Below are 16,354 nucleotides of genomic sequence, written 5' to 3'. Positions count from 1 at the left end.
AGCTTTACCCACTATGTCACAGTGCTGACCCCATGCTGTTGGTTTTTAATCACAAGTTTGTCCTAAGGACCAACATTGTGGCACAGCAGGTTAAGTTCCTGTCCTGACTGCTCCACTTCCAATCCAGCTCCCTGCTAATGTGCCTAGGAAAGTGTTGGAAGATGGCCCAAGTGCTTGGGCCCCTGCACCCATGTGGGAGACCCAGATGGAGTTCCAGGCTCTTGGCTTCAGCCTGGTCCAGCCCTGGCTGTTGCAGCCATTTTCAGAGTGAAACAACAAATGGAAGATCTCTCCCTCTCTCTGCAACTTTGTCTTTCAAATAAATAAATCTTTTTTCAAAGTCTTTTCTACCTGATTCTTAGTAGCAGGGAGTTTGAGAGTGAATAATTCAACTCTCTCGATAAATACATTCACACTTGAGCCCCTGAATAGAACTTAGATTTATTTTACTAGTTGAACTAAAGTTTCATTATTTCTACTATGAAGAACACTTGGAATGAACCTAAAAGTTTTTCACTCAGAAATTCCTGGGATAGTTACTGCAGCCACTGAGAATAGAAAATTCCTGATTTCTATTTTTATTGTCTCTGTATGCTGGGCTCTCCTGTCCTTGGCAGTAGCTTTCTCTTATGCAAGAGCTGGTGATTTTGCAGAACTTCTGGTGGAGAAAACCTACTTGCAGTGGTAACATCAGGAATCTGGAGAAGACTCACATAGGCATCCTGGCTTCCCTCTCCCTGCAACCACAAGAAAGCTCCACCGCATCATTCACTCACACTAGGACACCCACGCAGGGAAAAGCACCCCAAATACCAGGCTGCTGGGGCAGACAGAGCTGCCTGCTGAGTATAGGCATGAGACACTGAGTCCCTAAAGTCCTAACGAGGTGATTCAGTGGGACTAGAACCCAGTGTGCCAGCGCCACTGGTGGAGGGTTAGCATATTGAGCCGCGGCGCCGGCCAACACTTTTATTTTTAACTCTTCAAGGGCAAATTTAATGAAGCGCCGGCTCAGAAGGTCCATGTGTTATCTTGAAAATTAAGGTAGTGACGCAGCGGCCCCTGGAGGGCAGGCACCCACCTGAGTAGCCCAGGACATTGCTGTTGGGTGACCTTACTGAGTCCTGGGGCTGCCGGCCCCTCCTGGCTTTGCTGATTGGTTCCTGCTTCTCACCAGGCCCCGCCCACCATGGGCCCCTGTGGGCTTAGGCCTAACTTCCCTCTGATGATTGGTTCAGGTCCAAGCCAATCACAGTCAGGCTCAGCAGCTTGCCTGATAGGTTCTCATAGACTACCTCATTAGCATATGCCTTGACCAATCAGGCAAACGTCCTCCTTTAGAAACACATACAAATTAGAGCCAGGCGGTGCTGCCCAGCCCCTCTCTTGGGGCCGCAGGTGGTTGCGGGGTGTTTTCTCTTTCCTTTCAGTAAACTTCCTTACTCGGCTCCCCTTAATGTCTGTGGCCTCATTCTTTGTGGTCAGGAGACAAAGCACTGGGCAGAGAAGCTACAGCATAGAAGCCTGAGAAGCTACTCAACCCACACCTGCTGAGAGGAAGCTGTGAGACAGACGGCTGTCACACAGGGGAGAGGGAGCTGTGACAGACGGCTGTCACACAGGGGAGAGGGAGCTGTGACAGACGGCTGTCACACAGCAGAGAGGGAGCTGTGACAGACGGCTGTCACACAGGAGAGAGGGAGCTGTGACAGACGGCTGTCACACGGGAGAGAGGGAGCTGTGACAGACGGCTGTCACACAGCAGAGAGGGAGCTGTGACAGACGGCTGTCACACAGGAGAGAGGGAGCTGTGAGACAGATGGCTGTCACACAGGAGCCTCTGCGAACGTCAGGGAGCTGGAACAGAGAGCCGTGCTCCATCAGACAATGTGGCGGGGGCTGGCACCCAGGACGCCCGCACCCCGTCTGGTGCTGGTTCCTCTCCCAGCTGCTGCACTTCTGATCTAGCTCCATGCCAGTGGCCTGGGAAACAGCAGAAGATGGCTCAAGTGCTGTGCACCCATATGGGAGGCCTGGAAGTAGCTCCTGGCTCCTGGCTTCAGCCTGGCCCAACCCTGGCCATTGTGGCCATCTAGAGAGTGAGCCAGTAGATGGAAGACCTCTATCCCTGTCTCTCCCTCTCTCTCTGTAACTCTTTCAATTAAGTATTTTTAAAAATTTTAAAAAATGGAATGAGGTGAAAGCATGTGCCCCATCTCCTGGGGAGGAGACATAGACTCCTCCTGCCTCTGATAGGGACCCCAGGGCCCTGGGTAGGAAAGGAAGACCCCGCCTGACTTGGCCATCCAGGAACTCTGATGGATGCAGGGTGGGACACAGGTTCAACGTCACCTCCAGATGTGGTTCCATCTGCTGAACGGTGCCGCCTGTCGTGGACCTGTTTGAACACACTTCCCACTTCCACATGTACCGTGAGCTCGGTGATTGGTTCCTGGTCAAGCCAATCATACTCAGGCTCTGGTGGCTCCCTGATTGGTTTATATATACTACCTCATTATCTTCAACTTGACCAATCAGGTGAACTTGAACCTTTGGAATTGATAAAAATCCCAGCCAGGCAGTTTTTTTTTTTTTTTTTTTTAAGATTCATTTATTTTAAAGTCAGAGTTACAGGGAGGGAGAGAGGGGGAGAGGAGGAGAGGGAGAGAAAGAGAGAGAGAGAGAACTTCCTTCAGCTGGTTTACTCCTCAGTTGGCAGAATGGCGGGGGCTGAGCCAGGCTGAAGCCAGAGCCAGGAGCTTCATCTGGGTCTCCCATGTGGTGGCAGGGGCCAAAGCCCCCAGGCCATCTTCTGCCGCTCTCCCCAGGCACATTGGCAGGGAGCTGGACAAGAAGTGGAGCAGCTGGGACTCAAACCAGCTCCCAGGTGGAATGCCAGTGACATAGGCGGTACCTTCCCCAGGCACTTGGGGAGCAGCCCTGTGGCTACGGGGAGGGGGGGGCTTTCTCTGCCTCCTTCTTAAACCTTCGCTTTGCTCACTCCCTCCTTGTCCCAGTGCCTCACTCGTCCCAGACAAGGATCCGGCAGACAGCAGGAGCTGTGGCACCAAAGACTGCCGCACTCCTCAGAGAATCTGGCAGAGAAGAACAGTTGTAGCCCAGGAGACCACGATGCTCAGGGAGCAAAGGGGAGAGAAGCTGTGACCCGGTGGAAGAGGAGAGGCAGTGGTCCACAGAGCGGTAACATCAGAACTGTAACAGCAAGAGCTGCGACACAGACGCGGTGTCACTTCCGAGGGATTCGGTAAAAGGAAGCAGCCGGCACCCCTCGTGGGGAAGAGACACAGACCTGAGTGGCTGGAGCGGCAGATGCGGCCACTGCTCTCTCACGCCTCCCACATGCCAACCCCAGAACTCCTGCGACAACAGGACCCGACACGTAGCGTCCACTTGGCCAAGTGTTTGTTGACTGAGACTTGTATGTCCAAAGTGACTCTCTAGGTTCTGGGGCTGGGGAAATTAACAGAGTTCCGTTTTCACGAAATCTAGACTGTCCAGTCTTCCCCAGAAACGAGGGAAACTATTCCCACAAGCGCCGTGGAAGAAGAGCACCCGTGCCCAGCCCGTCAGCACTGGGCTCCATTTCTCTCCTTCCACTGGGATGGGCCAGGTTGGGGCGCGCTAACAACCCATCAGGGGCGTGAGCCAGCAAGGCTCATCTCTTCTCAGGAGACTTGTCCTTGGCAGGGGATCCGTGGCTCTGTTCCTCATCTTCCCCGTGCACGACCCTCAGCGACAGAGCTGCACATACAGCTTCCTCGCCACGGCGGCAGGGCTCAGGAGGGCTTCCCAGCAGCAGCCAGTGCTGAAGTAAGCGTGGGGACTCGGGGGGCCCAGGTGACCCTGGCTACGACACCCCACTGTCCTGCCGGGATCTCTGTCCCTCACACCAGCCTTCCCTCGCCTGACTCCCACGCGTGGTCATCTCGGCACCTGCCACTTCCATGGGGTCATTCCCGTTATTGGGGCTATATCTATGTGTGGCCCCAGGTCCGGTCCTTGCTAGGTGCAACCCGGGTGGGGGAGAGGCCGCCGCTCCCTGGGGGGTGCAGTTTCCGGGAACACGTGCTTGTGGATGCTGGGCTCAGTGCCTGGGTCGGATGACCAGGCACGGACCACACCGATGTGGACAGGCGCTGGCCTCGGGGAGCCTCAGGGGAGCACACAGAAAACTGCACCCCAAAAATGAAGGAGAGCAAAGCAGCCCCCCCCAGCACAGCTTATGCACACTGTGGTCACGCCACATGCCTGATGAGCAGACTGACGTGCCTATTTATTTAAATGATGTCGAAGTTACAGCTTTAACTTGTTTGTTCTGTTTGCCTAATACTTACATACCTCAGTAAATTTACTAATTTCTGGTCTTGAAGCCCTTTTTGGTGCTTGAATTCCTAAATTGACTGATAACATTATTTTGTATAACATGATGTTTTGAGCATGAATGCACAGAGCAGTCAGGCAATCACAATGGGAATGACAGCTCCTCGTTGGCAGGGAGGGGGGCATGCAAGGGAGCTCGTGCTGTGGGTGTGCAATGCTGCAAGCATTCCAGGAACCCGGCAGTGTCTCCCAGGGTGCAGAGATGCAGCTTCTATGCCGTAGCTCCTCCACTACATACATACCTGACAGATCTGTGCCGTGTCACCAAAACCTGTGCCACAGTTGAAATACCAGCACTCAGAGCCCCAACCGGAACACCCTGCCATGTGCCTGATGGTGAATACTCATGCAGTGATTCAACGGTGGCAAAGGTGAGACACAGCAAAGTGCAAGAAGACAAGTTCAAGTCAGCCTTGGGAATCGGAAAGGCCAGGTAGAGTCCCTGCCCTCCGACATCATCTACAGCAAGCGTCAGGTGTTGGTTGGCCCCACCGTGTGTCAGCACTGGTGCCCGATGCCCTGGGACTCCCCTCAGGTGTGGCTAGCTTCTGCAAAGCTGGTGGCTCCGAGGTGTGTCAGGAACGTTCCCTAAGACAACTCTACCTAAGGGGACTTGAAGACAAATGTGCCGTCCACAGGCACAGGTGCTGACCCTGCAGCACTGCTGTCGCCTCAGAGGTTGAAGATGCAAGTTCCAGTGAAAATGTGGAGACATAGAAGAGTTAATACAGAGAAGACGGAAAATGAGAAAACAAAGCAACTGTCTGGAAGGGGCACCTGCTGCCAGGAAGCCCAGCCCTTAGTGTGTCCATTATTTCCAGGAACAGACGGCTTGTTCCTGTGAAAAGCAGGCAACACATTCATCTGGATGTCTTAGGGATACTAGCCATTAGTGTGTCCCGTAGTGGTACAGATATCAAAACAAACTTTTGATAAAGCATTATGACATTGTGGTAGTATTTTTACATTCCATCTAATATGCTTTTTATTTTTTTATTTTCTTCTTTTTTTTTTAAATGTGTGTTTTTTGTTTTGTTTTTCTTTTTTGTTTTGTTTTGTTTTGTTTTTTGACAGGCAGAGTGGACAGTAGAGGGAGACAGAGAAAGGTCTTCCTTTTTGCCATTGGTTCACCCTCCAATGGCTGCCGCGGTAGGCGCGCTGCGGCCAGCGCACCGCGCTGTTCCGATGGCAGGAGCCAGGTGCTTATCCTTGTCTCCCATGGGGTACAGGGCGCAAGAACTTGGGCCATCCTCCACTGCACTCCCTGGCCACAGCAGAGAGCTGGCCTGGAAGAGGGGCCACCGGGACAGGATCGGTGCCCCGACCGGGACTAGAACCCGGTGTGCCAACGCCGCAAGGCGGAGGATTAGCCTAGTGAGCCGCAGCGCCGGCCTATTTTTTTCTTTATTTTTTAAAGATTTGTTTGTTTGTCATGACTGGAGCCTAGGGAGATTACTGAGACCATAAACAAGAGTGTCAAATTGTTAAGTCAACAACAGGAGTCACTGTGCACTTATTCCTCATGTAGGATCTTGGTCCTTAATGTGCTGTACATTGTGATTTAATGCTACAACTAGTACTCAAACAGTATTTTTCACTTTGTGTTTCTATGTGGCTGCAAATTGTTGAAATCTTCACTTAAAATATACTAAACTGATCTTCTGTATATAAGAGAAATGAAAATGAATCTCGATGTGAATGGAAGGGGAGAAGGAGCGAGAAAGGGGAGGGTTGGGGGTGGGAGGGAAGTTATGGGGGGGGGGAAGCCATTGTCATCCATAAGCTGTACTTTGCAAATTTATATTCAATAAATAAAAGTTTTAAAAAAAGATTTGTTTGTTTGAAAGCTAGAGGTAGAGGCAGAGAGAGAGAGGTCTTCCATTTGCTGGTTCACTCCCCAAATGGCCACAATGGCTGGAGCTGGGCTGATCAGATGCCAGGAGCCAGAGTTTCTTCTGGGTCTCCTGCGTAGGTGCAGGGGCCCAAGGACTGGGGCCATCCCACACTGTTTTCCCAGGCCATAGCAGAGACTGGATTAGAAGGAGAGCAGCCGGGACTCGAACACACCCCTGATGCCAGCACTGCAGGTGATAGCTTTACCCACCATGCCACAGCACCAGCCCCTCTTTTATTTATTTGGAAGGCAAACACAGAGATAGAGAGACCTTCCATCTGCTGGTTCACCTCCCATATGCCCACCACAGCCAGGCCAGGCCAGGCTGGACCCAACATCCTAAACCCAGGGCAGAAAGTGCAAGAGGAGCCAGGCAGGATTTTTACACCAGGCACCAAGTGATCTGCCAGCGCCTCTTAGGAGAAGAACCTCAGGGAACCTCACCCAGCGAGGTGCAGCTCCAGGAGCCGCAACTAGGAGGGGCCCATGCCCACGGCGCATTTGCACGGTGGAACACCGCTCACAACCTCAGTTACGGGGAAGCGATGACGAGGAAGCATGAAACTCATGGTGCAACATATTTACATTAACTTTAATAAAACTCTAACAGGGAGCTGCTACTAACAGTGACTATAGTTCAATGGGGGAAAGGAGAGAACATAAGAGGGGCAATTAAACTGACACAACGCAGGCCTCAGCTTCACAGCAGGGAGGCCACTGTCCCAGGCACCAGGCTCCCAATGAGCTCAGATGTGCCCCTGAGGTCCCAGCACTCGGTCACGAGGGCATCATGATGGTGTTCATGGCCTTGAGGCTGCTGCGGGCCTCTTGGCAGAGGGCTCCAGCTGGCGGGACAGGGCGTAGCTAACGGAGAGAGCACAGCCATGAGTCCACCAAGAGCCTCAGCTCATGCCTCCCTCCCAGGGCCTGCCCAGGAGCTGCAGTCCTGGGGGCCAGCAGTGCCCATAGGACAGGGCCTGCTGCCACCAGGGGGCCTGGACGGTGCTCCCCCAGCTGCACAGCAGGGAGAGCCCTCCCCACCCCCAACACCCCTGGGCTTCACCCAATTCCTGCCCATCACTCACCTCTCCTTCTCAGTGAGATACTCCACAGACCGGAACCACACGCCAAACTCCTCATCACGCTTAAAATAATAATTGCTCGCTGCCACCTGCAGCAGTTGGATTTCTTGCAGGACTTTAATTTCCTGGGGACAGAGGGACACACAGGACACGGTCAGCGCCTGGGCTGGGAACGCTGTGGGGACCTGGTAGGGGAGGGGCCGCGGGGTTCTGGGTGTTTCCTCTAAAGAGGCCTCCTCCAATCCAGCCCATGCAGGCCGCACCCTGGCCTTCGACAGGGGTGCCAACAGCCCCTCCCCAGGGGCTTCTCCTTGATTCCAGTCCTCTACCCGCACCCACCCTAGGGATGGGTCTCCCCCTCATGTGCACCCAGCCCTCCTAATAGAGCAAAGCTGCAGCGATGATGCATGGGGGTCCTGAACAGGACCACCTGTGACCCCCAGTGCCCTCCTGCCCTGAGTGAGGCCACAGCTGCTCACCTTATTCAGTTTCTCGAAGCTGAAGTCAGCCTGCTGGAAGGCAGACAGAGTCCATCAGAACTGCCCCCAGCCAGGCCCAGCCCCGACCCTCCCCTTCATGAGGCCGTCAAGGGGATGTGGGTGGGAAAGGACAAGGATCTGGGTGAGCTCTGGAGAGGGGACCTGGCAGCTGAGGCTCAGGCACCTGCTGTTCTCACCCTGCCTGGTGACAGGAGGGAAACAGAGGCTGGGATGGGTGAGGGTGCTTGGCCATGTCAGTGCTTCCTGACCTTGCTGGGCCCAATTTCTCTCCTGCCCATGGAGCCTACCCAAGGGGGAGGCCAAGGAGGCTCAGCCAAGACCTTGTGTAGCTTTGTCCCTCCAGGAGAGGGAGGGGCACCCAGTTGGAGGCCCCGACACTCACAGGGCAGAGGCAGTGAAGCCCCAGCCCCAGGGACGGCTGTGAGGTTCAGGAGAAGGGCTGGCAGCGCAGAAGGCTAAGAATGCAGTACAGGCTCTCCCCGCACCTCCCCCCGCCAGCCTCAAGGACCCGGGCCCACCCCACCTGCCCCAGGATCACTCACATGCACAGAGTCCCCCATCACAGTGTCCAACATCACCAGGTATTTCAGGTAAGTGCCAAGAAAGGGGACGACTCCCTGTGCCGCAGGGGGTGGTGATGAGCACCTGCTCTCAGGTGCCACCCAAGCCCTGCCCCAGAGACCCCTCCACCCCAGCTCCTGGACCCTGGCTCATGTCTCCCCCCGGGAGCCCTCCAGGACCTTGGCAGCCTCCCCCATTCTCCATCCTCCCAGCTACTCCCAGGACAGCAGGCACCCCTAGGACTCCTGCTGGGATGTCCAAGGGCACACAGGCCCTGTTTCGACCAGCGCCACCTCAGCCCCAAGTGCACTGAGAGCCCAGCTGCCCCAGGCCCTGGCTCTGGTCTCTCCGGTGGAGGCCACTGAGGCAGTGTGGGGACCGCAGGGAGGGCTGGAGGTGTTAGCCCTGCTCCTGTGGCTCGGGCCCCGGTGTGACGGAGGAGTCCCCTCGCCCGGGCACACGCACCTTCTGTTGTTTCCGCAGCCTCATCTGGGCTCTCTGTGGATTCTGCTCCCGGGCAGCAAGCTTGAAGGCCCCCTTCTGCCAGGATCAAGGTCAGGGTCATAGGGCCTGTCCTTCCCACCCCTGCCCACACCTGGGCCCTCTGCTGGGGCCCTGCATGTCTGAGCCCCTCCCCCAAGTGCACTCTGGCTGGATGCTGTGGCTCCCACCCTCACTGGGGGCACCTTGAGCAAGGGGCCTCCCTGGGTCTGCTCCTTGGCTAGTGAGGGTGCTGGGTGCCCCCCCCCCCAGCTGTCCTGACTCAGCATCCTACGCCTGCCCTCCTCCTCCTCACTGTCCCCTGGGAGGAAGGCCAGGCCCTGCACCACACATCACCCTTCCTGGTGCCTCACCGACCCCCGTGAGCTCTGCACAACAGGCTCACCAGCCCCATCCTCTACTTGAGAAATCAGAGGCCATGGGCAGTGACCAGCCCAGGGCCACACAGGAGAGCCTGCCCTGCCCCCAGCTGACTGGCACCCCACTGCTTCACCACAACCCCAGCTGCACCCCTGGCCAGGAGTCCATCAGGGCTCTCTGTGTCCTGGTCATTGGCCAGGCGCAGCCATGGAGGGAGAGGGCCAGGTGGTCTCAGGAGGCCTGGCTGATAGGTGCTGGCCACCCAGCCCCACTGGGTGCTCCCCCCACCCCCAGCAGGGTCAAGGACGAACCACAGCTTCTGCTGCACATCTCCCCTGCCACTCAGGGAGTGGCCCCCAGGGATCATCTCTGAGTGACAGGCAGGGCCTGCACAGGCTCTGGGTGGCGACACTTTGCTTCCTCCCTTAGGTGGAAGGCATTGAGATGTGGTCAGGACAGAGCCACCAGGCATGTGTGAGGAGGCCTCAGGAGCTTCTCCTCGTCTACCTGCAGATGATGTCATTGCCCTGGGCAGGGTGAGAATCCCAGGACCTCAGGCGATGGGCAGTGGGTCAGGGCAGGACGGGCATCACAGCCACAGGTGCATCTGTTTCTCATGTGCCCACTGCACCTGATGCTCGGAAACCATGGACCACGGGCCCTGGGACACCCGTGTTCAGTTCCCCCCTCCCCAGTGCAGGCGGGTGGCCTTCCCCATGCAGGTCCTGGGCAGGCAGATCCCAGGCAGGGCCTGGCTTTGTGAGGAACCGAGGTCACCCTGTGGAAGGAGGGAAGTCCTTCCTGCCACTCTGCCACACAGCCCGGGTGGGGTCAGGCGCACAGAGCCTGTCCTGCCGGCCAACACCAGCCCTGCCCCAGGCCCTCACTCCACCCCTCACCCTACCCCCAAACACTTACCCCACTTCCCAGCCCCCTACCTTGGTGAGCCGATCCCTGCTCAAGCCATTGTCCTTCTCACACAGGCGCTCAAATTTTTTGCAGCTTTTCCTGTGGAGATGGGAAACCAGGAGGAGCCACTCGGTGTGATGGGAGGGTGGTGAGTGCAGCTCCCTTTGCTCGAGAGCAAGGAGGATGCACACGGCCCAGGTGAGTTTCCACTGAGTTCCCGAAGCCCTGGGGCCCAGGGGACGGGGGAAGCTCAAGTGGTTCTCCTGGGCCCCTCCCCTCCATGGAGCAGCACCGTTCTGCCTCACGTTCACCTGCACAGGGAGCTCCGGTGCTGCCCAGGAGCACTATTCAAGAACTGGTGCCTGACAGCAAAGCAAATAGCATCCTGAGGCAAACATGAGGCAGAAGGTCTAGGGGTCTCGAAGGTGACGTTCCCCATGCCTCCCCTTAGAGTCCACGTCTGGCCCCTCCCAGATCATGGGGTTAGTGCTGAGTCCTAGGGTCCCAGGTACACCCTGGTGCTCCTGTGGGAGAAGGCACCCACCTGGAGACTTCTCCCCACGTCTCTTGCAGGCGACAAATTGGGGAGGTCTGTAGAGCAGTGAGGATGGCATGGGCCGAGGAAACGTTCCTGAGGGTCTGGCACTCCTGGAGAGCAGAGCGGATGAGGGAGAAGTCACCTGGATCCCCTGGGCTGACGTCCCCCTCCTGCATCAGATGCCCACGGAGCCACAGGAAGGCACAAGGGAACCATGGCCACCCTCACAGGGAGAGGATTGGGTTCAACCCACACGGAGGTTCAGGTGGCAGGTGAGCATGCACCCCTGGGGGAAGTGAGTCAGGTCAGGCCCCTCCCTGCCTGGAAGGGCCCAGGGTCTGTGCAGGGTCTTCAGCCACAGGTTGTATTCCCAAGGGCTGATAGAGCAAAGTGGCCATTCCCAGAGTGCAGGGAGCAAGGGCCCTGGTTGCCCGCAGCTGACCTTGGCCACCTTGATCCAGTGCTCCACCACACGGGCCCTGTCCGTGGCCTTCCTGCTGGGGTCCCCCAAGCATGTGGTTACTACACAATTTGTCACGCAGTTGAACTGCTGGACGGTGGCATGGACAGTGGAGGCCAGGTGTTCCTTGCCTCTCTTGCTGCTCTTGGTCCAGACGGAGCCCAGGCAGTGGAAGGGCACGACCTTCTGGAACAGCTCCTGGGGAGGAGAGTGACCCATGGGCACAGCCACCCCCACTCAGAGTGCACCGGTGCCCACACTCCCAGGATGCTGTGCATGGGGCTCACAGCAGTGGGAGCAGCAGCCCACTGAGGGTGCCCCGAGCCCCATGGCCCAGAGCCCATTCTTGGAGAGAAGACACAGAGGTGTTTTCTCCCGGGCGTCCTGGCCAACTCCCCATCCCTCGGCCCATCACCATCAGCCCTATGCTCCTTGTCCCATCCCAGCGCACCTCCCTGTGGCAGCTACACCAAGGGGCTCTGTTTGTGTGTCTGCTCTGGGACCCCGTCCAACTCTGAAGCCTAATCAGTGCTGAGACAGGTAAGGCATTCTGGGCAGACTGGCAGGGACAGGGGCCTGGCTGCACCACAGTGAGTGCCCTCCACCACCTCCGGGCCACACCGTGCCCAGCTTTCTGTCTGCCGCTCTGAGCACCTGGCATGAGTGTGCCCCATCTCTGCTGTCCACAGGGGACAGGTGGGTTAGGACATGAGAAACGAGCCCAGGTCACACTGGGGCTGACATGGAGCCTGGGCTGACTCTGGCCAGGGCTTGTGTGGGACGCCAGCTGCCACAGGGACGCCGTGGTCCTGGCCCTGCCCAGCAGAGCCGGCTGCTCACCGCATCCAGAAGCGTGAGCTGTTCTGCCATCATCCTGGGGGAGAAGGCGGTGATGTCAACCATCTCCGCCCCAGGCAGCTCCTCTGCAGGCCCAGCCCATCCAGAGGAGGCCTGTGGAGCTGGCCCTGGTGCTGACTGTGCGCATGGGGGCAGGCCCCGTGGGGAAGCTGGCCCTGGCTCTGGAGCAGGTCCTGGCTGAGCCAGCGGTGCTGTAGCTGGCTCGAGAGCCAGTGCACGGAAGGGTGGTGGCCCTGCACGCAGAGCGGGAGCTGGAAGAAGAGAAAGGGTCGCCAATGTGAATCACCTTCCAGTGGCCTCTGCAAACCCCGAGGGGTCGCACCGCCTGGAAGGGGAGTCCAGCCCCAAACACCACCCCTGAGAGACCTGCAGACTGCGCTGCCCCTCACCGTCTGCTGTGGCCTCAGGGCGCTGGGCGTGTCCGGGCAGGGCATACAGAAAATACACCTGGGTCCCCAGGTCTCCTCCAGGCAGGCTGACAGGCTTGCAGCCCACCTTCATCTTCAGCAGTGGAAGGCTGGTGTGGCCATGGAGCTCTGCCTCGTACAGGTCTCTGCAGCGTCCCAGGAAGGAAGCCATGTTGCTGGGGACGCAAGCGAGGGCAGCGGGGTCAGAGGCTGGCCTTGGCCACCACACTGCACTGCCAGGGGCCCCTCTGTGGCTCTGGGGCCCTGGGCATGCCTCAGCCTGTCCAGAGCATGACCCACCCTCCAAGCCCTCCTGGGCTGTCCTGGCCGTGGCAGACCTGGTCAACAGGGCTGGTGCACACCCGTGGTGACAGCCTCCCAGGGACCTTCTTTCCTGAGGGGAGGGCCCCTGGTGCTCAGCACAGAGGCTCCAGGCAGACTTAGGAGCAGGTATCTAGGACCTCTGTAGGTCTTGGCATCCTGGGGAGGGGGCCGGGAGCATAGGTGGAGCTGGGAAGCACCTGTCCTGGCTATGGACCCCTGGCTGCTCTGCGCCCTAGCATCCTCTCTCCTTTGCAGGTCTGGGACCCCCTTCCCAGCTCTGTTCATTCCTTCGCGGGGAGTCCCCGGGCCTCAGTGCTCTAAGAGGAGTCACAGGAAGTGGGAGATCCACACCCTGTCTGTCCCTCCCCAGCCACAGCCCACATTTTGCTCCCACAGTTTGCAGGGACAGAAGGCCTCTGACTGGACCCACAGTCCATGACGTCCTAGTGGGGCCTGGGCTCTGACATCCTGGCAAGACCATGGGAGGACGATCCTCTCCCCTCTGACCCTGTGAACAGGACCCAGGCAGGCGTTCAGCTGGGAGAGTCTGGTCCTCCCAGGTCATGAGGCCCCGGGAATGCTGTCTGCTTTGCTCGCTGAGCTGTGACACGTGTCTGCAAAGTGACTGCCCAGAGTGTTTAACATTCACGTGCTGTGGGGATGAACCCCACACGGACCCTTGCCAGAGAGCTGAGGGGCCTGGGCCCAACACCCAGTGCCCGGGCCCTGCTCTGTCTGTATCAGGGACTGGGGCTGGGAGGCCTCCTTTACAGATGGGAAGGCAGGGCTGCTCTCTGTGGGGTTTTCCAAACCTCGAGGGCCGTGGGCTATTGAGTCCCGAGGGTGCAGAGACCAGAAGAAGAGGGATGAGCGCAGTGCCAGCAGCCCTGGCCACGGAGCAGGCACCAGGCCCCTGCCATGTCTGCAGTCACATGGTCCCTGTACAACTCCTGAGGCTCACACCCACACCACCCCACTTCTCAGACGAGCACGCAGGCACAGAGAGCCACGGCTAGGGGGCAGCAGAGGCCCCTGTGCCTGGAGGGCACAGATGCTCACCTGTGGAATATCTGGTCCAGGAAATACGGAACAGTGCTGAAGTCGCCATATGAGCACAGCAGAGTGGACAGGTAAGCGATGGTTCTTCCTGGGGAGGCCGGGACCAGGGACTCCTCCAGCTTCGCCTTGGTGCCTGGCTGCAGGCTCCGCAGGGGGCAGACCTCTGCCAGGTGCAGTGTGGACACACCTCCAAACTAGGGAGGACCAGCAGGGGCAGGAGTCAGAGGAGGCTCCAGGGACCCCCAACCACGGGAGTCTGGGCTGGGAGAAGTCCCCCTCACAGAGGGCATCCAGCTGCAGCAGGTGACCCCTCACATCCCTGGGGGGTTGTGCATGAAAGGCCCAGAGTGACTTTGTTGGCCACATACAGAGCAGCTTGGGAGAGTGGGGAGAGCAGAGTATCCCCCCAGGGAGGCCAGCAGCTGGGAGCAGCAGTGCAGAGATGGCAGCTGGCGGTGTCCCGGCCACAGCCCTTCTGCACGGTGATCTGACCGTGGCTGCTCCAGGGGGACACCTCAGCCCCTCTCCCAGAATGTGCTGTCTGGGCCTCTGTCTCAGCAGGGCATTAGCTCCTGTGAGAGTGACGGTGATGCTCTGACACCTGGTTCCCTGAGTGTGGTTGCATGTGCCATGCACTCCTGAGGAGTTGATGGACGTTAGGCCAGGCCATGGAGTGGGCCCCAGGACTGCCGTGCTGATAAGGAGAGGGGACAAGGACACAGAGAAGCACAGGAGAACACGAGAACACGGGAACGGAGATGGACATGCACAAGCAGGAGACAGGGACATCCAGCCCCCAGCACTGTGTGCAAACTCCTGTGTGAGGGCCGCCCTCGTGTGGGGCCCTGGGCTGTGACTGTCCAGCAGACCAGGCTCCAGGGGCGCTCTCTGAGGCCATGACCTGCAGCATGGCAGCTGGGGACAAGCACTGGAATCCCCTCTGAGCCACAGGACAAATGTCCTTTCTCATGGAACAGGATGAAGATGGGTGGGGGCTCCAGGGCTGAGACCCAGGGACATGCTGCTGACACATGCATGGAGTAGTCTCTCTCTCTCTCTCTCTCTCTCTCTCTCTCTCGTGTAAGCCTCACCCTGTGTGTGGGGTTTGGGTTCTCTGTCGTGGGTTGTCGGGAGGTCATGAAGCACAGTGGAGCTGACCCCTGCCCGGGATTCCTGGGCTGGGGGGGAACCCATTGCTGTCACACACGTGGACGCTCTTGACTTCGTATCCAGGGTACCAGTAGTAACCTGTCCCCTGAACATCCCACCAGTACCCAACATGGGGTTGCCATAACCCAGCTGTCTGTGGGCAGCAAAGGAGTGAGATCTCTTAGGAACGAGACTGGGGTCAGTCACTCGGGTGGGAAACACCAGGACGGGGCCCAGAGGTGCCTATATCCAGGCTCTGGTCCTCGGCCCAGCCTGGTCATCTTGAGTCCCCACCTGTGTATCTCCCTAGGCCCCTCCCTCAGCCCAGCCCAGCACTGTCCACGGCTGTTGGCCTGACGCACCTGTCCATTGCCTGAGAAGATGAGTTCCTCATGGGAATCATTGCTGATCTCCAGCGTGGAGCCCTGCAAACAGAGTGCCCGGAGCCAGGCCAGAAGGCGTCAGTGTCCCACAGGAGACACCCCCGTGAGTATTTCCACTCCCCAGGTCACATACGTAGGGAGTTCTGGGTATACCCCCAGCCAGGAGGACTCCAGGTGACACAGGAGAACTCAGGTGTAACCCCTGAGTAGACAAAATGGCCCCCAGCACCCACTTTCCCATCCGCCATCCCTGGAATGGGTACGGACAACACCACAACTCTCGTCCAACACCTGAATCCTGGTGCTGTGCAGGAAGGGCCCCTCCTCTTGTCCCCTTCATGGGGACTGGAGGACAGCCCACGCGGGTTCACCAGAGACTCTGGGCCTGGCCGGGATTTCCCAGGGCTGCTAAACCCTGTTACCTGTGGCTGCCTCCTGCCCCGTGGCCACAGGCGTCCATAGTGAGAGCTCAGCCAGCGTGTTACACGCTGGAAGAGACCTTCATTCTGGGCTTTGGCTCGGCCAGAGCCTCGCCTTGAAGGGCAGCAGCAAGGGAACATAGTTCTCCCTGCAACGCTTCCTATCAAGTGAGCTGGCAATGGCTACCACTAGAATCTGGGTGCCTGGTTACCAGAGTTCCATGTTCTGTTGTGGCCCATCACCAAGGAAGTGAGGTCACTTCCTCCAGGTCCAGTACATGGACCCTTCCAGCAGGAAGAGCTCCCAAGGCCCTCTGGGCTGCTGACTGTTCCTCTCCTGCCCCGATGCCATCCCCTTGACTGTGCACAATTCTGCAAACACAGCCCCATCCCTCAGTGCCTGGGAGACCTGGATGGGGTCAGGATCCCAGGCTGAAGGGCACTCAGCTGGAGTCTAAACCTCCTTTTCCTATCATTTCCCAAAGACAGTAGCCTGCTTCTTAGGAAGACCCCTAAAATCCAAGCTAAGGTCAGTGAGGAAAGCCAAGG

The 16,354-nt window shown here is 58.0% G+C and overlaps 1 protein-coding gene across 1 annotated transcript; it reads right to left on the bottom strand.

The window, feature by feature from the left end:
* Positions 1 to 7,095: 7,095 nt before the first annotated feature.
* On the bottom strand, positions 7,096 to 15,634 carry LOC133766331 (ral-GDS-related protein-like). The gene is made up of 14 exons (XM_062200017.1): positions 15,620 to 15,634; positions 15,366 to 15,428; positions 14,250 to 14,351; positions 13,855 to 14,048; positions 12,454 to 12,647; positions 12,047 to 12,315; positions 11,189 to 11,404; positions 10,753 to 10,856; positions 10,238 to 10,307; positions 8,904 to 8,978; positions 8,420 to 8,494; positions 7,857 to 7,889; positions 7,381 to 7,502; positions 7,096 to 7,159 (listed from the first exon to the last, which is right to left on the bottom strand). The coding sequence occupies exons 1-14, from the start codon at positions 15,632 to 15,634 to the stop codon at positions 7,096 to 7,098; spliced, it is 1,596 nt and encodes a 531-aa protein (XP_062056001.1).
* Between the last annotated feature and the right edge of the window lie 720 nt (positions 15,635 to 16,354).

The sequence above is a fragment of the Lepus europaeus genome, chromosome 9, assembly GCF_033115175.1.
Source record: "Lepus europaeus isolate LE1 chromosome 9, mLepTim1.pri, whole genome shotgun sequence".
NCBI lineage: Eukaryota > Metazoa > Chordata > Mammalia > Lagomorpha > Leporidae > Lepus > Lepus europaeus.
The sequence above is the reverse complement of the archived record's forward strand: the minus strand, read 5'-3'. Positions and strand labels throughout refer to the sequence as shown.

What these genes read in the sequence shown, in the direction of transcription:
- LOC133766331 (XM_062200017.1), bottom strand. An exon ending in CCCTGAGGCCACAGCAGACG is followed by an intron (nt 12,316 to 12,453) that starts GTGAGGGGCAGC and finishes CTCTTCTTCCAG; the next exon opens with CTCCCGCTCTGCGTGCAGGG. An exon ending in AGCTCACGCTTCTGGATGCG is followed by an intron (nt 11,405 to 12,046) that starts GTGAGCAGCCGG and finishes TCTCCTCCCCAG; the next exon opens with GAGCTGTTCCAGAAGGTCGT.